At 39.5% G+C, this 16,773-nt stretch overlaps 1 protein-coding gene across 1 annotated transcript in view; it reads left to right on the top strand.

Annotated features, from left to right (window-relative positions):
* TACC2 (transforming acidic coiled-coil containing protein 2) overlaps positions 1 to 16,773 on the top strand; it is a gene marked incomplete in the record, with an annotated part of 1,481,681 nt that overhangs the window by 984,064 nt on the left and 480,844 nt on the right. Inside the window, 1 exon segment of the mRNA XM_044056051.1 lies at positions 7,106 to 8,432. Coding sequence (XP_043911986.1) covers positions 7,106 to 8,432 — 1,327 coding nt within the window.

Here is a 16,773-nt window from a genome sequence, read left to right as displayed (position 1 = left end):
TAGGGGTAAGTACAAATGCATTGTCAGATTCCATACAAGGACTTGCACACTAAGTGCCTTTTTTGCCTATGCCAAGAACATAACCACAAATCCTGCTCCATCTGTCAGTCATTTGTATCTACCACCCTCTGAGACTTTCCTCACTGAATACCTTTCTTGAAACTTAGAAATAGAAATGCCTGTTCCAGTCTTAGCTGGCAGACTCTCCAGCTTTCAACGTCACTGTTTTCTCTAAGAATAAACTCTAGAGACCCCAAGATGATTCTCTGTCCTTCAGTGAGTCAGATGTACCTACTGAGGTGGTCAAACCCACGGTATGGCAGATTACCTCTCAGTAGCCCTTTAATGAGACCCTGTTGCAAATGAGTATGCCCCTGAGGCCTTGCAGGATGCAGATACCTCTGACAAACCATGTCATATTATTTCAGAAGGCCAGCACAGAATCCCTCAGATCCCTGCATGGGAAAAAGTCTCCGGTATGCTTATTGAAATGCAACAAAGTTCTGAACCTCCAAAGGCTTGTGCAGGCAGACATCACCCCTAAAAAGAGCAAAACAAGAAAACAAGCATGTGACATGCCCTACATCTTCCAGGCAAAAATAATGGATAGACTTTTTCTCAGGGCTTATTTAAAACCATCATGACCATAAATCCACCTTCTTTTGTGACCAAGTTAACTCAAGCCACACCACAGAAGCACTCCTTGGACTCTTCCCTCTCTGAAAAGGATCCAGAGCTAGAGTCTAATCATTCTCTGAACTACTTTTCACACTCTCCTGAGCAAGTTTCCTCAGACGAAGGGACACCATTTCAGCTGACTCTCCCTTGGAAGAGGCTTCCTTTGGAGAAACTATTCAGAGCATGATGAGACATTTTGAATGGCAGTCAATACAAATCTCTGAGATACAAAAGAGATACTACAGCCTTCTTGAGATGGGTACTCTGACACCTTCAGCAGTTCCACCAGTCCTTGAAGTTTATCTGGATGCCTTTCATTCTTCTTCTTCTTCCTTAACACCTGTCTCTCAGCCACCTGCTCCTGACAGGCCAAACAAGTTTTATAAGGTCTCTGATGAGCTTAAATACCTGTATAAAAATCCTATGGCTGACCATGCAGCAGTGTCTCTCTTTTCAGATAAGCCATCCAAGCTGCTTCCCACTGCTAATCCCCTCTCCTCAGACAAGGACAGCAAGGCCATGGATAGGTGGGTTAAGAAAGTGTACACCTCTTACATTTTAGCATTTAGAGCTGTTAATTACCAAAAAAACAAATTACTAGATACTTGCTGTCTGTGCCGCAGTCTCTGCATAATGTTGTGATAGAACCTCAGATAGCAGACTCTAAACAGAAAATGCAGTCTTTTCTGTCTCAAACTATACAAATAGGCAGATGCAGCATCAAATTCAGCTATGATGCAGTGCATGCTATGTCTAAGGCTGCTACAACAGGCTCAGTGGTCAGCCTTCAGACTTCAAGTTCTTGGATTCCCCTTTGGACAATGTCCTTTTTTTTTGGACCACAAGTTGCCAGACTTTTCAAAAGTCTGCAAGAATGAGGCTAGACCATGAAAGTCTGCAGGCAGATTCTCCTCTCCACAGTCCCTAGATACCATAAAAATTATCCAGCCAAATCCACTTCCTTTGTTAAGAGGGAGACTAGGCAATCTCAGAAACATAGGAAAGCACCTAGGAAAAGATTTTCTGACAGACCACAGAAAGATTCCCCATCAGGGAAGCCTCCCTTTGGTAGCAAAACTCTGTGACCATCTTCCTTTCCTCCCTTCACCCACCCTACATCCTTCTACACCCCTATCAAAAAGATTGTTCCTCATACTTCCATTCTTGGAGATGGTAACTACAGACAGATGAGTTCTGACCATTGTCAAAGAAGGTCACACCATGTGTTGAAAAAATGTCCCTTGTCTAAAAGGGATTGCCCATCCATCTCCCATCCAGCGTCCATTGATTGGTCCCATTTTTCAGGATTTGCTAAAGCAGGGAACCATAGAAGAATTTTCTTTACCCTTCATAGGAAACGTTTTCTATTCCAAAATCTTTCTTGTTCCAAGGAAGGAGGGACAATGGAGGCCTATCCTGGACCTCTCCCAGCTAAACATATTCCTGAAGGTACCTACCTTCAGAAAGTTATTTATCCACACTCTCTTGCCTTTCATTCTTCCTCAGGCCTTTCTGGTATCCCTAGACCGCAAAGATCCCTACCTTCACATCCCCATCTGTCCTTCTTGCAGGAAATTCCTCAAGTTCTTCTCCAGCTCAGCACATTTTTAGTTTACTACTTTTACTTTTGGTCTTTCCACTGCTCCAAGAGTTTTCACAAAGTGTATAGCACCTGTGGTAGCCTTCTTCCACGCTCAGGGAATTCAAATTTTTCCTTATCTAGATAACTTGTTGATTTAGACCCCATCCATAGATACTCTCCTTGAGTATCTTAATTTCCTGGTATGGCTGTTAACCAGTCTGGGATTCCCCATCAATTTAAAAAAAAAATCTCATCTCAGTCCTACTCAGGACCTAGTCTTTCTGGGCTGCAGGCTGGCATACAGAAGGCCTCCCTTCCTCAGGAAAAATTGCAAAGACTGTTAAGCTTTTTTCAAGCCCTCTGCTTATTGACTCACTGCATGGCAAAGGAGATCCTCAAGAGTTCATGGTCAAGTTCATCCCAATGATCCCACTGGCCTGACTGCATATGAGGAAGATTCACTGGTACCTAAAATCAGTGTGGTCCCAACACTCATACCCGTTGGGCACCCTGATTCCTCCTGACCATGCATCAAGATGGAGTTTTGCTGGTGGGAGAAGCAGGTGTCTTTCAACCCAGACCTCCCCTTCACCAAGCCCTCATAACCAGATTCTCCACACCAATGCCTCAGACAGGGTTTGGGGGTTGGACAGGATGCCACAATGAACATAGGGAATGGCCCTCCCCTCTCCTGAAGGGTCATACCAACCAGAAAGAAAGAACAGTCTTTCTGCAAGCTCTGAAAACCTTCTCACACCTTTGGAAAGTGTGCAGTCTTCTGGTGTACATAGACAACACCATAGTGATGTAGTGCATAAACAAACAAGGAGGCTCAAGGTCTTACCCCTTATCCAGGTTGTCACTGGATGTTTGGCAAATGGCCACTCAGTTGAACTTGACCCTCACAGCAGCTTACATTCCCTCTTTAGAGAATGTGCTGGTGGACTCTGAGCAGGGACCTAGTGGACTCCCACAAATTGATGCTGAGCCTTCAAGTCTACAAGGCAATCACGTCTTTGGGGCATTCCACAGATGAATCTCTTTGCATCTCCAGAGTTTCATCAGCTTCCATGGTTCTGCAACAGGACTCCATCTCCTCTGGCCTGGAGGACAGATGCCTTCTGTTTCCATTGGACAGGGAGATTCCCATATGCCTATCTCCACTGCCACTTATTCCAAGGGTCCTACTAAATATATAAAAGGACAATCCAAAACTGCTGCTCCTGGCCTCTTTCTGTCCAAAAAAGCATTGGTTTCTCATCATGTTCCACCTATCAAAGGGAAACCACTGGAAAATACTGATACAACCAAACCTAGTCACCCAACAGAAAGGTCAGCTTCTATATCCCAGCCTAGCCTGTCTCAGTCTCGCAATGTGGATGATTGGGTTCTAATCCCAAAAGTCACTTATTGTCAGAGGAGGTGGTGCTGGTTTTACAGGAATCATACATTGCTAAGTCGACAATATACTCCATTTGCTGTCATAAGCACAGATTTGAAACACTCTTATTTGATGCTCCCTCTGTACTTCAGTATCTCATGAGAATTTCTGCATTTAGAGTTGGTCGACTCATCCATTAAAGCCCATTTGTCAGCCATGAATGCCTGTTTCCCTCTAGATCCTTAATCATGTCAAGAGCAGAGGTCAGGCTGTTCCAGAAAGGAATCCTGCACCTTAAACCTCCAAGGAAATCAGTTACTCCTCCATGGAATGTTAATTTTGTTCTGGGAAAAAAAATCACTCTGTCCCCTTCTGAGCCAGCCATATTTGCCATCTTATAATTCTGCACATGGAAAACTGTCCTTTTACTGGCTCTAACCTCAACTCACAGGGTGCCAGAACTCCAGGCACTCATGGCTACTCCTTCTTATTTTCGACAATGACAGGATAATGCTTAGGACCAATCCTTCTTTCATGCCTAAGGTAGTGAATGAACTGTCCATCAATCAAGCCATTTACCTACCTGCTTTCTTTCTCAGTCTCCAAAATAGGGGGGAAAGAATCTTACACTCCCTTGACATTCACAGACAGCTGAGGTGCTATTTGGACAAAACAAAGACAGTCAGAAAAACTAACCAACTGTTTGTGTGTTTCATGGATGCCAGGCTTGGTGAAACCATTGCATCCTGGATATCGAAGACTATCTCATTCTGCTTCTCGTCACATGGTAACTTTTGCCTTCCTGCCCTAAAGCACATTCCACTTGGGCAGTTGCCTGTTCTGGTGCCCTCCACAAGGAGGTTGATGCCAGGCTAATCTTGGACGTGGCCACTTTATCCTCCATGCACACTTTCACCAAGCACAACAAGACCAATGCCTTCTCCAAGTCTAGAGTTGCCTTTGCCATATCAGTCCTGTCTGCTCTCCTGGACAGTTCTTCTTCACTCTAGCTACCCACCCCTTTCTTCTTTTTCTCTTCAGTTCTGGGAATCACCCTTCTGTTATGAATACTGCAACAGTAATTTCAGTTAGGACATAGTACAGTTGGGTAAGAACTTACCATAACAGTACATTTCTTACTGATCACTGTTGCAATATTCCTTCCCTCCTTCCTTCCCCTCTACTGTCTTGTCTTTGGATCACCCACACGTATATCCTTTTTGGAGGAGATTCCAACTTGTGCGAGCTACTCCTAGCTGACCAGTTTCCTGTGTCAGTTGTCTTCAGGCTGCTGGCTAGATAGTCTGGGGATTTCAAGTGAACGTCCATCCTTATACCCTGAAGTACATGAGCTGAGGTTATATGTCGGATGGGATGCACGCCCTCGAGAAAGTGAAGCTTTGGTACCCCAGCCAGTTATCAGTGATGAAAACCCATCAGTTATGAATACTGCAACACTGATCAGTAGGACATCTAGTGTTATGGTAAATTCTTACACAACTGTACTTTCCCCTCTCTGATAAGAAGGTCTGTCAAAAGGATTACCTTCTTCCCATTGCTACCTCAAATGTTTAAATTGGGGAAAATCTTTTTCTATTATTATGTCGTGTTAAATTTGGAACTATAGTAGCAGCATGATCTCCCTTTCTAAACCTACTTCAACTTTTCTCTCCTTTTTTTTTTTTTTTTTTTTTTTTTTGGTAAAGGGTCCTTGCAGCTACCTGCAATCAATTAAGACATTAAAGTTAATTAGTTTTGTAAGAGCACAATAACAGAACAGAAACCCATCTCAGCTGTTCTGTGCAGAAAGTTTATTGCATTCCATAGGTTCATGGTTTTCTCTGTTTATTGTTTTCACAGGTACAAGAGGGTCACCATTACTAGTACAAAATCTAGCTGTCTGCTTTTCTACATTTAAGACAGAGTATGTCTGCAGTTGGTACTTTCTTTGATAGTACAATTTTACACACGCTTTACCATAGGTTTAGGCTGTTCAGTTTTAAACATAGCTTCATTGCATTTCAGTTTCTGTCTCAGAACAGCAAAATTTTCAGTGTCCTTACAATCAATTTGAAACACTCATTTTATTAAAGTATGAGGCAAAGCCTTTTTAAACATTTCAATGTTTAGTATTTCTGTAATTTTACTTTTAGCGTATCATCTACCCTTTATTTAAGTACATGTTTTAAATCATATAAGTGAGATCTCACCCTTTGGTTATAAGAAAACATCCAGCTAAGAAACAAATGAACTTGTGTCTCCATAGTTAACACCAGTTTGAGCTAACATTACTTTATTTTTAATTGTATCACAGTCCTAATATTCAGTACCTTCCAAGTCTGTATAGGATTTTAAAAGGTCCACAATTTACCGGGCTGAGAGAATTCTAGCTCTGCCACTCCACTCCCTTACTGGAGAATGTATTATTCAAAGGACACAAAGTATGCCTTAAGGTCTCTTAAGAGCTGGAAATGTCTTTTGCATGACTTTAGATTTGGATATTGCTGTCATACTATTAGCTGTAGTAACAATAATCTGAAGTACTGGCTTCATGGTCATTATCCTGGCATAGGAACAGATACAGACGTACTCCTGCCAGAACCTCCATCCAATATCTCAAAGTTGTGCAACCTCGAACTTAGTAAATCTGTTGTTTAACAATGCTGCTGCTCACTGTTTGGACATGTTGGAAAAGCACTCTCATTTGGAAAGTTACAGGTTTCCTCATGTGTATGTCTGTGTGTGTGTGTGTGTGTGTGTGTGTGTGTGTGTGTGTGTGTGTGTGTGTGTGTGTGTGTGTGTGTTTGCGTGCACACTTGGTCGCATACTCATGCTCACATGTGTAGTTTTTTTTGTTTGTTTACTTATGTATTTTTGCATGCTTTAACCAATTACTACCCGAGCTGTTTGACAAGGATAAAACAAATATACTAGAAGAATATAATAAACAGATGTATAGCATACAAACATTTCATACATTTAGAAGGGTAGTAATGACCTAAACTCAAATAATGAAATGTTAAGGAGAATTAATAAGTGTTTTATTTTCCTACACTAAACTCTTAAGAGAATTAATTGTTCAGTGACCATAACAATTCAATGACTGTCTCATGCAGTAACAGTTTATCTATCTTGTAACAGAATTTTAAAGCCAGTTTTAATGTGTTGAATTGATATGAAGTTATTTGAATTTAAAAGATTTAAATGTCACTGATTCAAATATATTTTATCTAACTTTTTAAAAACTTTATTACTGACTGAGTTCCCAAGTCAAGAATTCATTTGGATTTCTGTTAAAAATATGATTACATTTGTGTCCTATTTTTTGAAATGTTTTATTTATGGCATTCTACGTGTTTATTTTGATTTCGACTTTGCATAATGTTTTGGAAAAGGACTATAATCAGCTTTACTTTTAACTTACTTAGTAATGAGTAAATCATTTTCTGATTTTACTGTTACAGAGGTTGCACAGACTAGTGTTGAAACAGTTGAATCCCACAGTAAGCCACCTGTTGAAGAAGAAGATGTTCAACTAAAATCTCCGTCACGTTCACTTTCTGTTGTTTTTGACGAGGACAAACCAATAGCCAGTAGTGGAAGCTATAATTTGGACTTTGAAAATATTGACGTATTTCATCCTTTGCCTGGCTCTCCAACAAGTCCAAGCTCACCAGGAACAGGAGAGCCTGGGTCCAAACAAAAAACACGCAGAAAATCAACAGACTCTGTTCCTGTTTCTAAAACAACATTATCACGATCCTTAAGTCTGCAAGCTAGTGACTTTGAAGGTGCTTCATGTGAAGGCAGCCTTGACTCATCATCAAAATCACCAGAAGCCTTTAGTTTAGGAGCAGACAATGCATCTGGTACTCTTAAAAAAACAAAAAAGGCAAGGACAGCATCAGTGAAAAAAAAGCAAGTAGTCAAAAACGTAGCAGATGTTGCAGATATAAGCTTGAATGTACAGGATACGGAATGTCCAGAGATTAATAAAGATGTAACAGCTAAAGAACTTGTAGCAGAAACTGAATGTATGACTGTTGTAAGTACTGCACCCTTAGAACCACCGCAAGAGCAACGTGAATCTGCACTTACATCTCATGCGTCTTACAGCTTTGATCTGGAAAGCTGTGAAAGAACCGATCCTTTTGTCAGTGTGAGCACAAGGGTGCTGAGTAGCCCACCTGGCACCAGGAAAGGCCTTTCCTTCATAGCCGCACCAGAAACTACACAAGAGGTACCATCAGAAGACACAAGGGAGGAGCCTCTCCCAACCAGAGGCCAGGCCTTGAGACTGGAATTTGATTATTCAGAGGATAAACCTGAGGGACAACAAGACAAAACACCTCCTCCAAAAAAACTTGGTAAGAAGCCAGGTGCCAAAATGCCACTACGGAAGCCAAAGATAGGAAGTAAAAAGCCTGTGGATAAATTAGATAATGCGCCTTCATCACTTGTTCATTCACAGATTGATGTAGATGACATTCCTTTGCCAAAAGTTTCTTATGCTTTTGACCCAAATCATTGGGAAGATCCAAATTTTAATCCATTTTCTTCAGGAAATAAGTTGCCCAGCTCTCCAAAACTGACTCGTCAGACATATGATTATGGCCAATATGACTGTGATGATTCCATTGATCCTTTCAAATCATCCACCAAGCTAGCTACTTCTCCTCCTCCCCAGTCCACAGCCTCATTTGAGTTTTCAGCAAATGACAATGAAACAAATGGAGCAGATAATGAGAATTTAAATAAATCTTCAAAAAAGAAAAAAACACCTATAAAGACGTAAGTACATCTGATGTTACTTTATCATGTGCATTACTGCTTGGATAAATCCTATCTGATTGTAATATTCTAACTGCAAAAATGTATTATTTTAAACAACTGTGTATTATTCTTTAAGAAAGTGGAAAGACCAGAAGTGAAAAAGAAATTTGGATGTACTGATTTTATAAAACTACCAGCAAAAGCCTACATCTGGTTAAAACATGATAGGTAGTCAAATTTTATATTACACTGCACATGGATTTAGAGAATTACTTAATTCTGTGTACCTTCAATCTTTCCCTAAGGTACTTATCTCTTCAGGTGGACATGACAATGTGTGCAATATTGTGAGGAGCTAGTGTTTCCATAAATGGAGAGAAGTTTACAGTCCACTATAACATATTTCAAGAATGCCGTATTGTGATAATGAAACAAAATAAAACTTTTAAATTTCATCTATTTTATCTTTCATTCACAAATGATTTTTGAGTAAAAGTAAAGATGCAGCTGCTTTTTGCTTTAATTAAATTGTAGTGGTATTGTAGGTTTTATAGGAATTGCATTACAAGGTAAGTAATTATTTCCTGCTTTACACTTCATGTCAGCAGGATGTAGAAACATTCCAAGTAATGTGACTGATGCTCAGGGATAGCAGCTGGGAAAACAATGTATGTAATGTTAACATTTCTCTTTTGTCAGATTTCTAGTTCTAAAGACTTTAAACATTTGTGTTGCCAAAGTGCTAGTAGTAGTACTTATGGCCTCTACTACCAGTCATGATGACACATGGTGGCACCAGAACCACTTGCAGGCACAGACTAATGAATCCTTGGTTATGATTCATATGACATGAAGATTGGTTAGTCGCCCAGGGCCTGGAGAAGGCAGATGAAGAGGATGTTGTTAATTATCATTTCCAGTTTGCCCATCCTGAGGAGGGAGGCAGCCTGGTCCATTGCACAGCCTGACAAGGAGAAGAGGCTGACGTATTGCGGCAACATAAAGGGCTGAGGATGTGTACCCACAAACAGTGGGCACACTGTAGTCTGGAAATAAGACACGAGCAACAGAACAAACATGTCATTAGTTTAACATTGTAAGGCATACACTAAAGTCTGCACAGAGTAAGAAAATGGCTATGGCAAAGAGGGAGAAAAAATATTAGTTGCTTGGGAGATGTTTCCAGTGAGAAAGCTGGTGGTTGATAGGCAATGGGAAGAAATGCACAGCAAAAATACACAGTGGCACCTGCATATCTCAGTCATGTTGTGATCTCATACACCTCTGGCCATTGCACAGATGTTCACATCCTGAGTGAGTACTTCTCATACCACCTCCTCCCTGCATATATATATATATATATATATATATATATATATATATATATACACACACACACACACACACACACACACACACACACACACACACACACATTGCTTCATTTACTCTCGCTCTTATTGGTTAAGATCTCTTGATATAGGCAGTGCTGGTAAAACAAACTGTTCAGCATGGGATTATCACCTGACCAAGGCTTTTCTAGTTAACCACTTGTTTGCAGTCCAGCTGTAGTGACTTATTGGGCTACTTCTGACCATCAAAATCACCAAAGGCCTTCAGTGTAGGGGCATACAAAGCATCTGATCATCTAAAAAAAAAAAAAAAGACAGCAGCAGTGGAAAAAGGAATTAACCAAAAAGGTAGCAGATGTTTCAGATATAAGCTCAATTACACAGGATATGGAATGTCCTGAGATTAATAAAGATGTAACAGTGCTAGAATTAGCATCCTGTTTCAGTGAACTCAGTTTAGTGAAACTGAGTTTGATGTTGGCGAAAACAGAAGTTTGTGTTGTATGGGGCTAACCCCCCCCCCCCCTCAAAGCAGCACACAGATTGGCAGATGTTATGAGGGCAATATGGTATCTCAGTGGTTAAGATCCCTACCTTACAGCTCCACGGACTGAGGTCTAATCCAAATCTCAGGTTAATATGGTCTGTGTGGAGTTTGCATGTTGCCGCTATGCTTCTGGAAGTTTTTTCTATGTACTCTGGTTTCCTCCTCTCCTACCAAGATCTTACAGACTGATAGGCAGATCAATACTTTCCGACTGTTTACATTCACTCTTATCACTATCCTATGATCATGTATTCCCTAAAGTTCTAACTTTGCTCATGACAATGGATTTAAGACAAGACTTTTGAGAGAAGCAGTTTGGGCAATGGTAATATAACTGGAATCATTTTGGGTTGTAGCAGAACTTTCTCTAGATTCCATTCCTGGGGTTTTTTAAGATTCTGTGTAGAAGCTGTTAAAAATAGGAAAAATTACATAGCCTTTGTCCAAGACTTCAGCAACACACCCTGGCATTGCTGCCCTTTGATCTCCCAGTCTGGACACTACAGAGCTGTTCAGCAGATACATTGCCACATTTGCAATCCCTTCCAGAAGCATGTTATTTGCTCAGCTCCCTTATGACTTGTGCATTTTCCCAGAGCCCTAAAATTGGCTCTTTGTTGGATACAGCTGACCTTTGAGAGTCAAGCCCTACCTCTGCAGAATGTGAGCTCAGTTCTTGTAGTGTATGTAACCTCTACTACCACATCCAGCATGGATCGAGAGCATAAATCAGATTTTAAAGATGGTAATCAAAATTCTGCGGTGGTAAGAAGGTTCATATAAGCATCCCAAAAAAGAGCATATTTAAGATTATGAATTATACAATACAAAAGACTGGAGATTAAAAAATATGAAATCTTAAAAAAGAAAAAAAACAGCAAGTATTTTGACTGTATGCATATGAAACCACTGAGATTTTGTACTCCTATATTAACTTCTCTGCTTGTTATAAGCTGATATGTAAGAAAGTATGCACTTCACTAATGCCTTATAGTTCTAATCTGCACTTGATAAAGTAAACCGTTGTGCAACATTATTTATTGCCAAGTATAGTCACTGTAGTCAGACAAGTACATTTGTTAAGCATTTCTCAGAAACATTATGGGTCATAGAGTTTAGTGTATCTAGAATTGTTGTATATGAGTTCTGCTGTACAAATACATACTCAGCATGGATAGAGGTAAGATTGCTGTTCTAAAAGTAACTTTTTATGATTATACAGGGCAGCAGCAGAAGATGAGGTATATATTGAAGTGCATATTTATTGCTGCGGTTGTTTAATGTTAGGCAGGTAGAAGACAGCAATATTATGTCTACATACAAACAAAGCTGTTCTAGCTACTAGAGAGCATAACGAATTGTCAGTTCAGAAGTCTGATGGAATACAATTCAAATATATTTCATCTAACAAAGCACTCACTAGAAATTCGGAACTGTTTTCATATGCTCTGAACTCTGCATACATCATATGTTGTTGGGGGGATGCACATATTTTGGCCACCTGTTGGGCTGCTTTGAGTGATAGATGGCATTAACATACCTCTCAGCTGTCAAAAAGTTTGAGGAATATCCAGATTTATGCCTCATATTTTTAGTCTATTCCTCAAAAAAATATGTGGCTTTCTGGCAAATCATCGAGGATTACAATCTCTAAATAATGGCAAACATTTGAGTTTCACACTTCATATCCTTCAGGAAGTGCAAAACCTGCTACCCAAGTAGCTTTCTAACTTTATAAGAGCAATATTTAAAATATGTTCCTGATTTTGGGCTTTTCCCCCCATTTATTTTAGGCTTTGCCCCTGATTCTTGTGCTAGGCAGTTGAGAGTTATACATGGTTAACATATTTAGCAACTATTCAAGGTTGGCAATAACCATTTATTTGAGTTCCTATTTGGTTACAGTCCCTGTATGAAACAAATTTAGAAGAAAACTAGAAGCCAGGAAGGTGCTTACCTTTATGCTTAGATCCAAGTATTCTGCTCCTCAGCAAAGAGCAAACAAATATCTGTTCTTAAGCTAAGTATTCATTGCCCTTGATAAGGGCAAAGTGGGTCTGGCTGTGTGATGCTAGAGAGGTTTCCTAGTATAATTAAACACTTGAGTTTTTCCTTTGATGCCTTTTTTGAGTAAGACCTAGGCAAATGTATTGTGCCATTTGAAAGTAGTCTGTGTCACCCACAGTGAATCAATGAACATGTGTAGTGTAACACAGGCTAATGGTTATTAACTGTAGTAACTCGAGTTTAGTTAGCACCTTTCCAAGTATAGGAGCTCACTGTTGCCACCTCAATACTGTCTTGTAATACCATTACATGAACCTGCATAAGAAATGGACATGAGTGCATGGTCAGATAGCTACAGGAGCCTAACTATTAATGTAGATGTCTTTTATGTTGTAAAACAAGCTGATCAAGAGGAAAATGTATACAATTTTGAACAAATTCAAAACTGGTAGAGAGAGTTACACCTTCCTATGTATCATAGAACAGTACACCCTTCTTCATTGTATATGAAAGATAAACAAGTAGGAAAAATACAGAGTTTGTTGAAATGACTACCTGCCCAATGGGGAGTCAGAGCAACCCACTGCAGTTTCCTCCAGAAAAGGAGGGGTAAAAAAGAAAGAAAATTAGAGATATGTGGGCTGTATACATACCCTAAGATAATGTGTGCATTGTGCAACTGACCTTGAAAGACAAATAGACCAACATTTTTGAATCAGGTATAATGTGCTCCACTAACCAATCACTGGTCACTATCACCAAGAATTGTGACATTTCCTGGAAGATACATGGTGCACAGAGCATGGATGTCTAATCTTGACACTTCAGCCTTTTCTTTTCTGAATCCATGAGTTGGGGTTAATTCGGAAAGGACGCTACAGTCCTATGTTATGCAACAAGAGATGCTTTTGTTAAAGCATAGATCCCATTAATATCTCATAAAATGTTCCTATAGAACTGGTATCAAATAGCAGTAAAATCTTTGGTAATAACTCAATGAGCTTATCTCTCCATCTGGGACACCAATTTCTGCTCTAAAATTTGCTAAGAAATGGTAGAGAAAGCTTACTTAATGCAAATGTTATACAGGTACTCTTGACAGAAATTCTATAGTGTGTTTGTGTGTGTGTGTGTGTGTGTGTGTGTGTGTGTGTGTGTGTGTGTGTGTGTGTGTGTGTGTGTGTGTGTGTGTGTGTGTGTGCGTGTGTGCGTGTGTGTGTGTGTGTGTGTGTAATTTGCAGGAGCAAGTTTTGACCAAGTAAGTACAGCCCTCTTTTCACTCTGCCTGACCCTTAGGAAGCTATGATGTACTCATTGCTGGGGAAGTTTTTTGTGAGAACAAGTCAAGAACAGTTCTCTCTCTTCTACTTGTACTACTACAAGACTTTAATCACTGCGTCTCAACATTCCAAGTTTTTAGAATGCTGAAAAATATACAACAGACAAGGAAAAGTGTACCAGGTATAATTGCAGACTGCAAGTTTCCAAATAGCCAGTTATCTGACACGCAATTTGTAAAAAGTGGGAACTCCTCCTGAATTAGTTTCCAATACAGGCTGACATTCGCACAACAAATCAAATGCTAGGAACAAAAAGTGACCCGGCAACCAAACAAATGTGAGACATTTGTAGACATTTAATGTAAGAGAATCAATGCCTGAGAAAAGATCAAAGTACTTGACCTTCAGGTCTTCCACATTTTAGTTAGGAGTGTCATAGCCACAGTTGTTTTCATGCCAATCTGGGGGGGGGTGGTAAGTAAACAAAATCTAGTGCAGGTTACCAGCAATTTTGCTATGTATGTGTTGTAAGCTGTTTCCCCCCCTTACAGTATGTCAGGCTTGTTAACATACGGAATCAGTTTTCTCCTAATGATTAAGAATGTTCAAAAATGTGTCTAAAATGTACCCCTCTCTTTAAAGATGTAATTCAGAAGATTTATCAAGCGCTGCCTTTGTTTCCTTAAATACTTTAAAACAAGGCTTATTTAGGGAGCAGTTACTGATGTAAATACTTACAGGTGTGTTATGTAGTGATGATCTCTGTGAAGATTGGGTAGAGAAGGGTGAAGGCGGCCAGCCTACCAAATAGAATTTGATACATAATTCTGACATTTGTAAATTTAAATGTAAAATACAGGTGTGTGTCTTAAATGTAAAGAAATGCTGTTTCAACAATGTGGCAACATTGCCATCTGCTGTAAGGAAAACTAAGCCAAGCATTTCAAATGTTCTTTGAAATTAAAATGATTTGTATGTTCTTTGATCACCAGAGCCCAGAGCCATTTGGTCTGGGCTATCACATTCTTTCTATTGTTTTAACTTAAAGAATAATTACTAGAGTGTACGTGTGAAATGTCTTTTATTGTTGTAGTTTCCTGAGCAGGTGTTAGATTGGCCTGGGAACTCCAGACGAAGTGTCAAAATGGTGTAATATGTATACTGGGAAAACCTAAGTGTCAAAATGATGTAATCTGGGAGGGCCCAGCAGAAATGTTTGTTAGTGATTTTAAAAACTATTGCTCAGAGAGAGACTGTAAGCATTTTGATCTTGGACATCTAACTCAGCACTGCCTTGCTCTATGTAAGTAAGTTATCTTAGAAGTGTGTTTTTTATAAATAGCTAGGACTATAAAGATTAGACTAAGTGTTTTTCTGTTATGTCAGAACTGTACTACTGAATTATTTTAAGTTTCTGTGTGATCTCTGAACTCTTGAATAGCACTGTGGTGTAGTAGTATTGTCTTGTGTTTTTAGTATTTATTATTAAATATTTTTAAACCCTTTTCCACTGTGGCTGGTTTGTGTAGAGATACGTTAAGCTCTAGAGTACATTGCATATTTATAGAGTTTATTGTACAAGGCCACTCTAATAAGCCTTGACCGATTAGTCACACTTACCAATTGGATAATAATATTGCACAGTAATAACTGAACACTCTTTAAGGGCCTTTGGGTAGCTGATAATTATTAGTTGGTGGTGGCAGTAATTACTATCGTATATTCTGGGTAAAGGGGCACAGCTGGAGAATCTGTGTCAGCCTTTCCCAGAAGTGTCTGTAAAGTTGTATAAATACTTATCTCAAAGTGTGTGTGTGTGTGTGTGTGTGTGTGTGTGTGTGTGTGTGTGTGTGTGTGTGTGTGTGTGTGTGTGTGTGTGTGTGTCAGCTACTTGGGCAGGGACACGAAGCACTGGTTGGACAGAGAGGGTACTGGAGGTTAGCTTGCCAGCTAGGCTGAGATCTGGACCCTATAGCTGTGCCAGTGGGGAGTCTTATTGGGGACCTGGGGAGCAAGGGAGCAACCAGTCCCAGACTGACTGTAATCCCTGTGTGCACTTAAGGGAAATTGTGCTTTACTGTGTGTATTTGTTATCCTTTCCCTACATATGAGACACCCTCTCTGGTGTTAGTGGTATGGACTGAGGCTCCTTAATTGCTGGGCCAGGGCACAGGCGTCACAATCTCAAACAGGTTTTGAGACCTGAGCAAAGACCCAGCAGGGATACAAGATTTTTTTCCCAAAAGACCTGTGCAATTTCACCCTTTAAGGAATATGAAGGCATCCCATTTGTACCAATTACTTTTTACACTAAATATTGAGGAAGTAGAGGGAAGCATAACTAAACATGAACAGATTGTTTTCAGATGGTCTGGGGAAGCATCTGTACTTTTTTGGGTATTAATAATAATATCACAATGCCCTCATCTGTTAAGTCATTGGTTTTGTTTCTTCCATGGTGGCTACTGGACCTGTAACAGTAAGGAGTATGGGTTTGCACAAGAGGCAATATGGGAGGGGTGCAATAGCTATGACTCTGATTTAAGATGCAAGTTTTGAGATTATAAATATGTACAACTTCTGTAGCCCATGTTATCTGAACTGATAAGTAGAATTTGTTCTGTGTCATATTCAGTTTCATTTCACAGTTGGCTGTCTTTCTGCTGTGCTCGTTTTCATAGTCTTGAATTTGGGAAGAGGTTAGTTGTTTATTGGTTCTTACTAGGAAATATAGTGTATCAATTTGTAAATTTCTTACCAGATATTCTGTGAAATATCTTTTAAAAAGTTTATAAGACATACATTAAGCATATTTTTAAAGCTTTTGGTGCAGTTGGATTACACAGATATGTTAGACATGGCAAATGTCCAATATTTATAACATGCAAATTTTGGCAAGGAATATTAGCTACTGTAATTAATTATATTAATCAATGAGTTGGCCTGGTGAATATGAATAATATGTTTTATTAATTGTTGCTATTCATCTATATTTAATAAAGACTTGATGTTAATATGACACTGTTGCTGTTGGTTGCATTGCAATAAGAAAGAAAAAAAAGCATTACCTCAGAGGTTTAATCCTTCAAGTTCAGAGGTTAGGCATATATTGTACATGTTGCTGTGATTGTCGGACCATGCTTAAATTTAGTTAAGTAGCATTAAGAAATATA

The sequence above is a fragment of the Protopterus annectens genome, chromosome 14.part0 (genome assembly GCF_019279795.1).
Source record: "Protopterus annectens isolate FY-2018-M chromosome 14.part0, PAN1.0, whole genome shotgun sequence".
Taxonomy (NCBI): Eukaryota; Metazoa; Chordata; order Ceratodontiformes; family Protopteridae; genus Protopterus; species Protopterus annectens.
The sequence above is the reverse complement of the archived record's forward strand: the minus strand, read 5'-3'. Positions and strand labels throughout refer to the sequence as shown.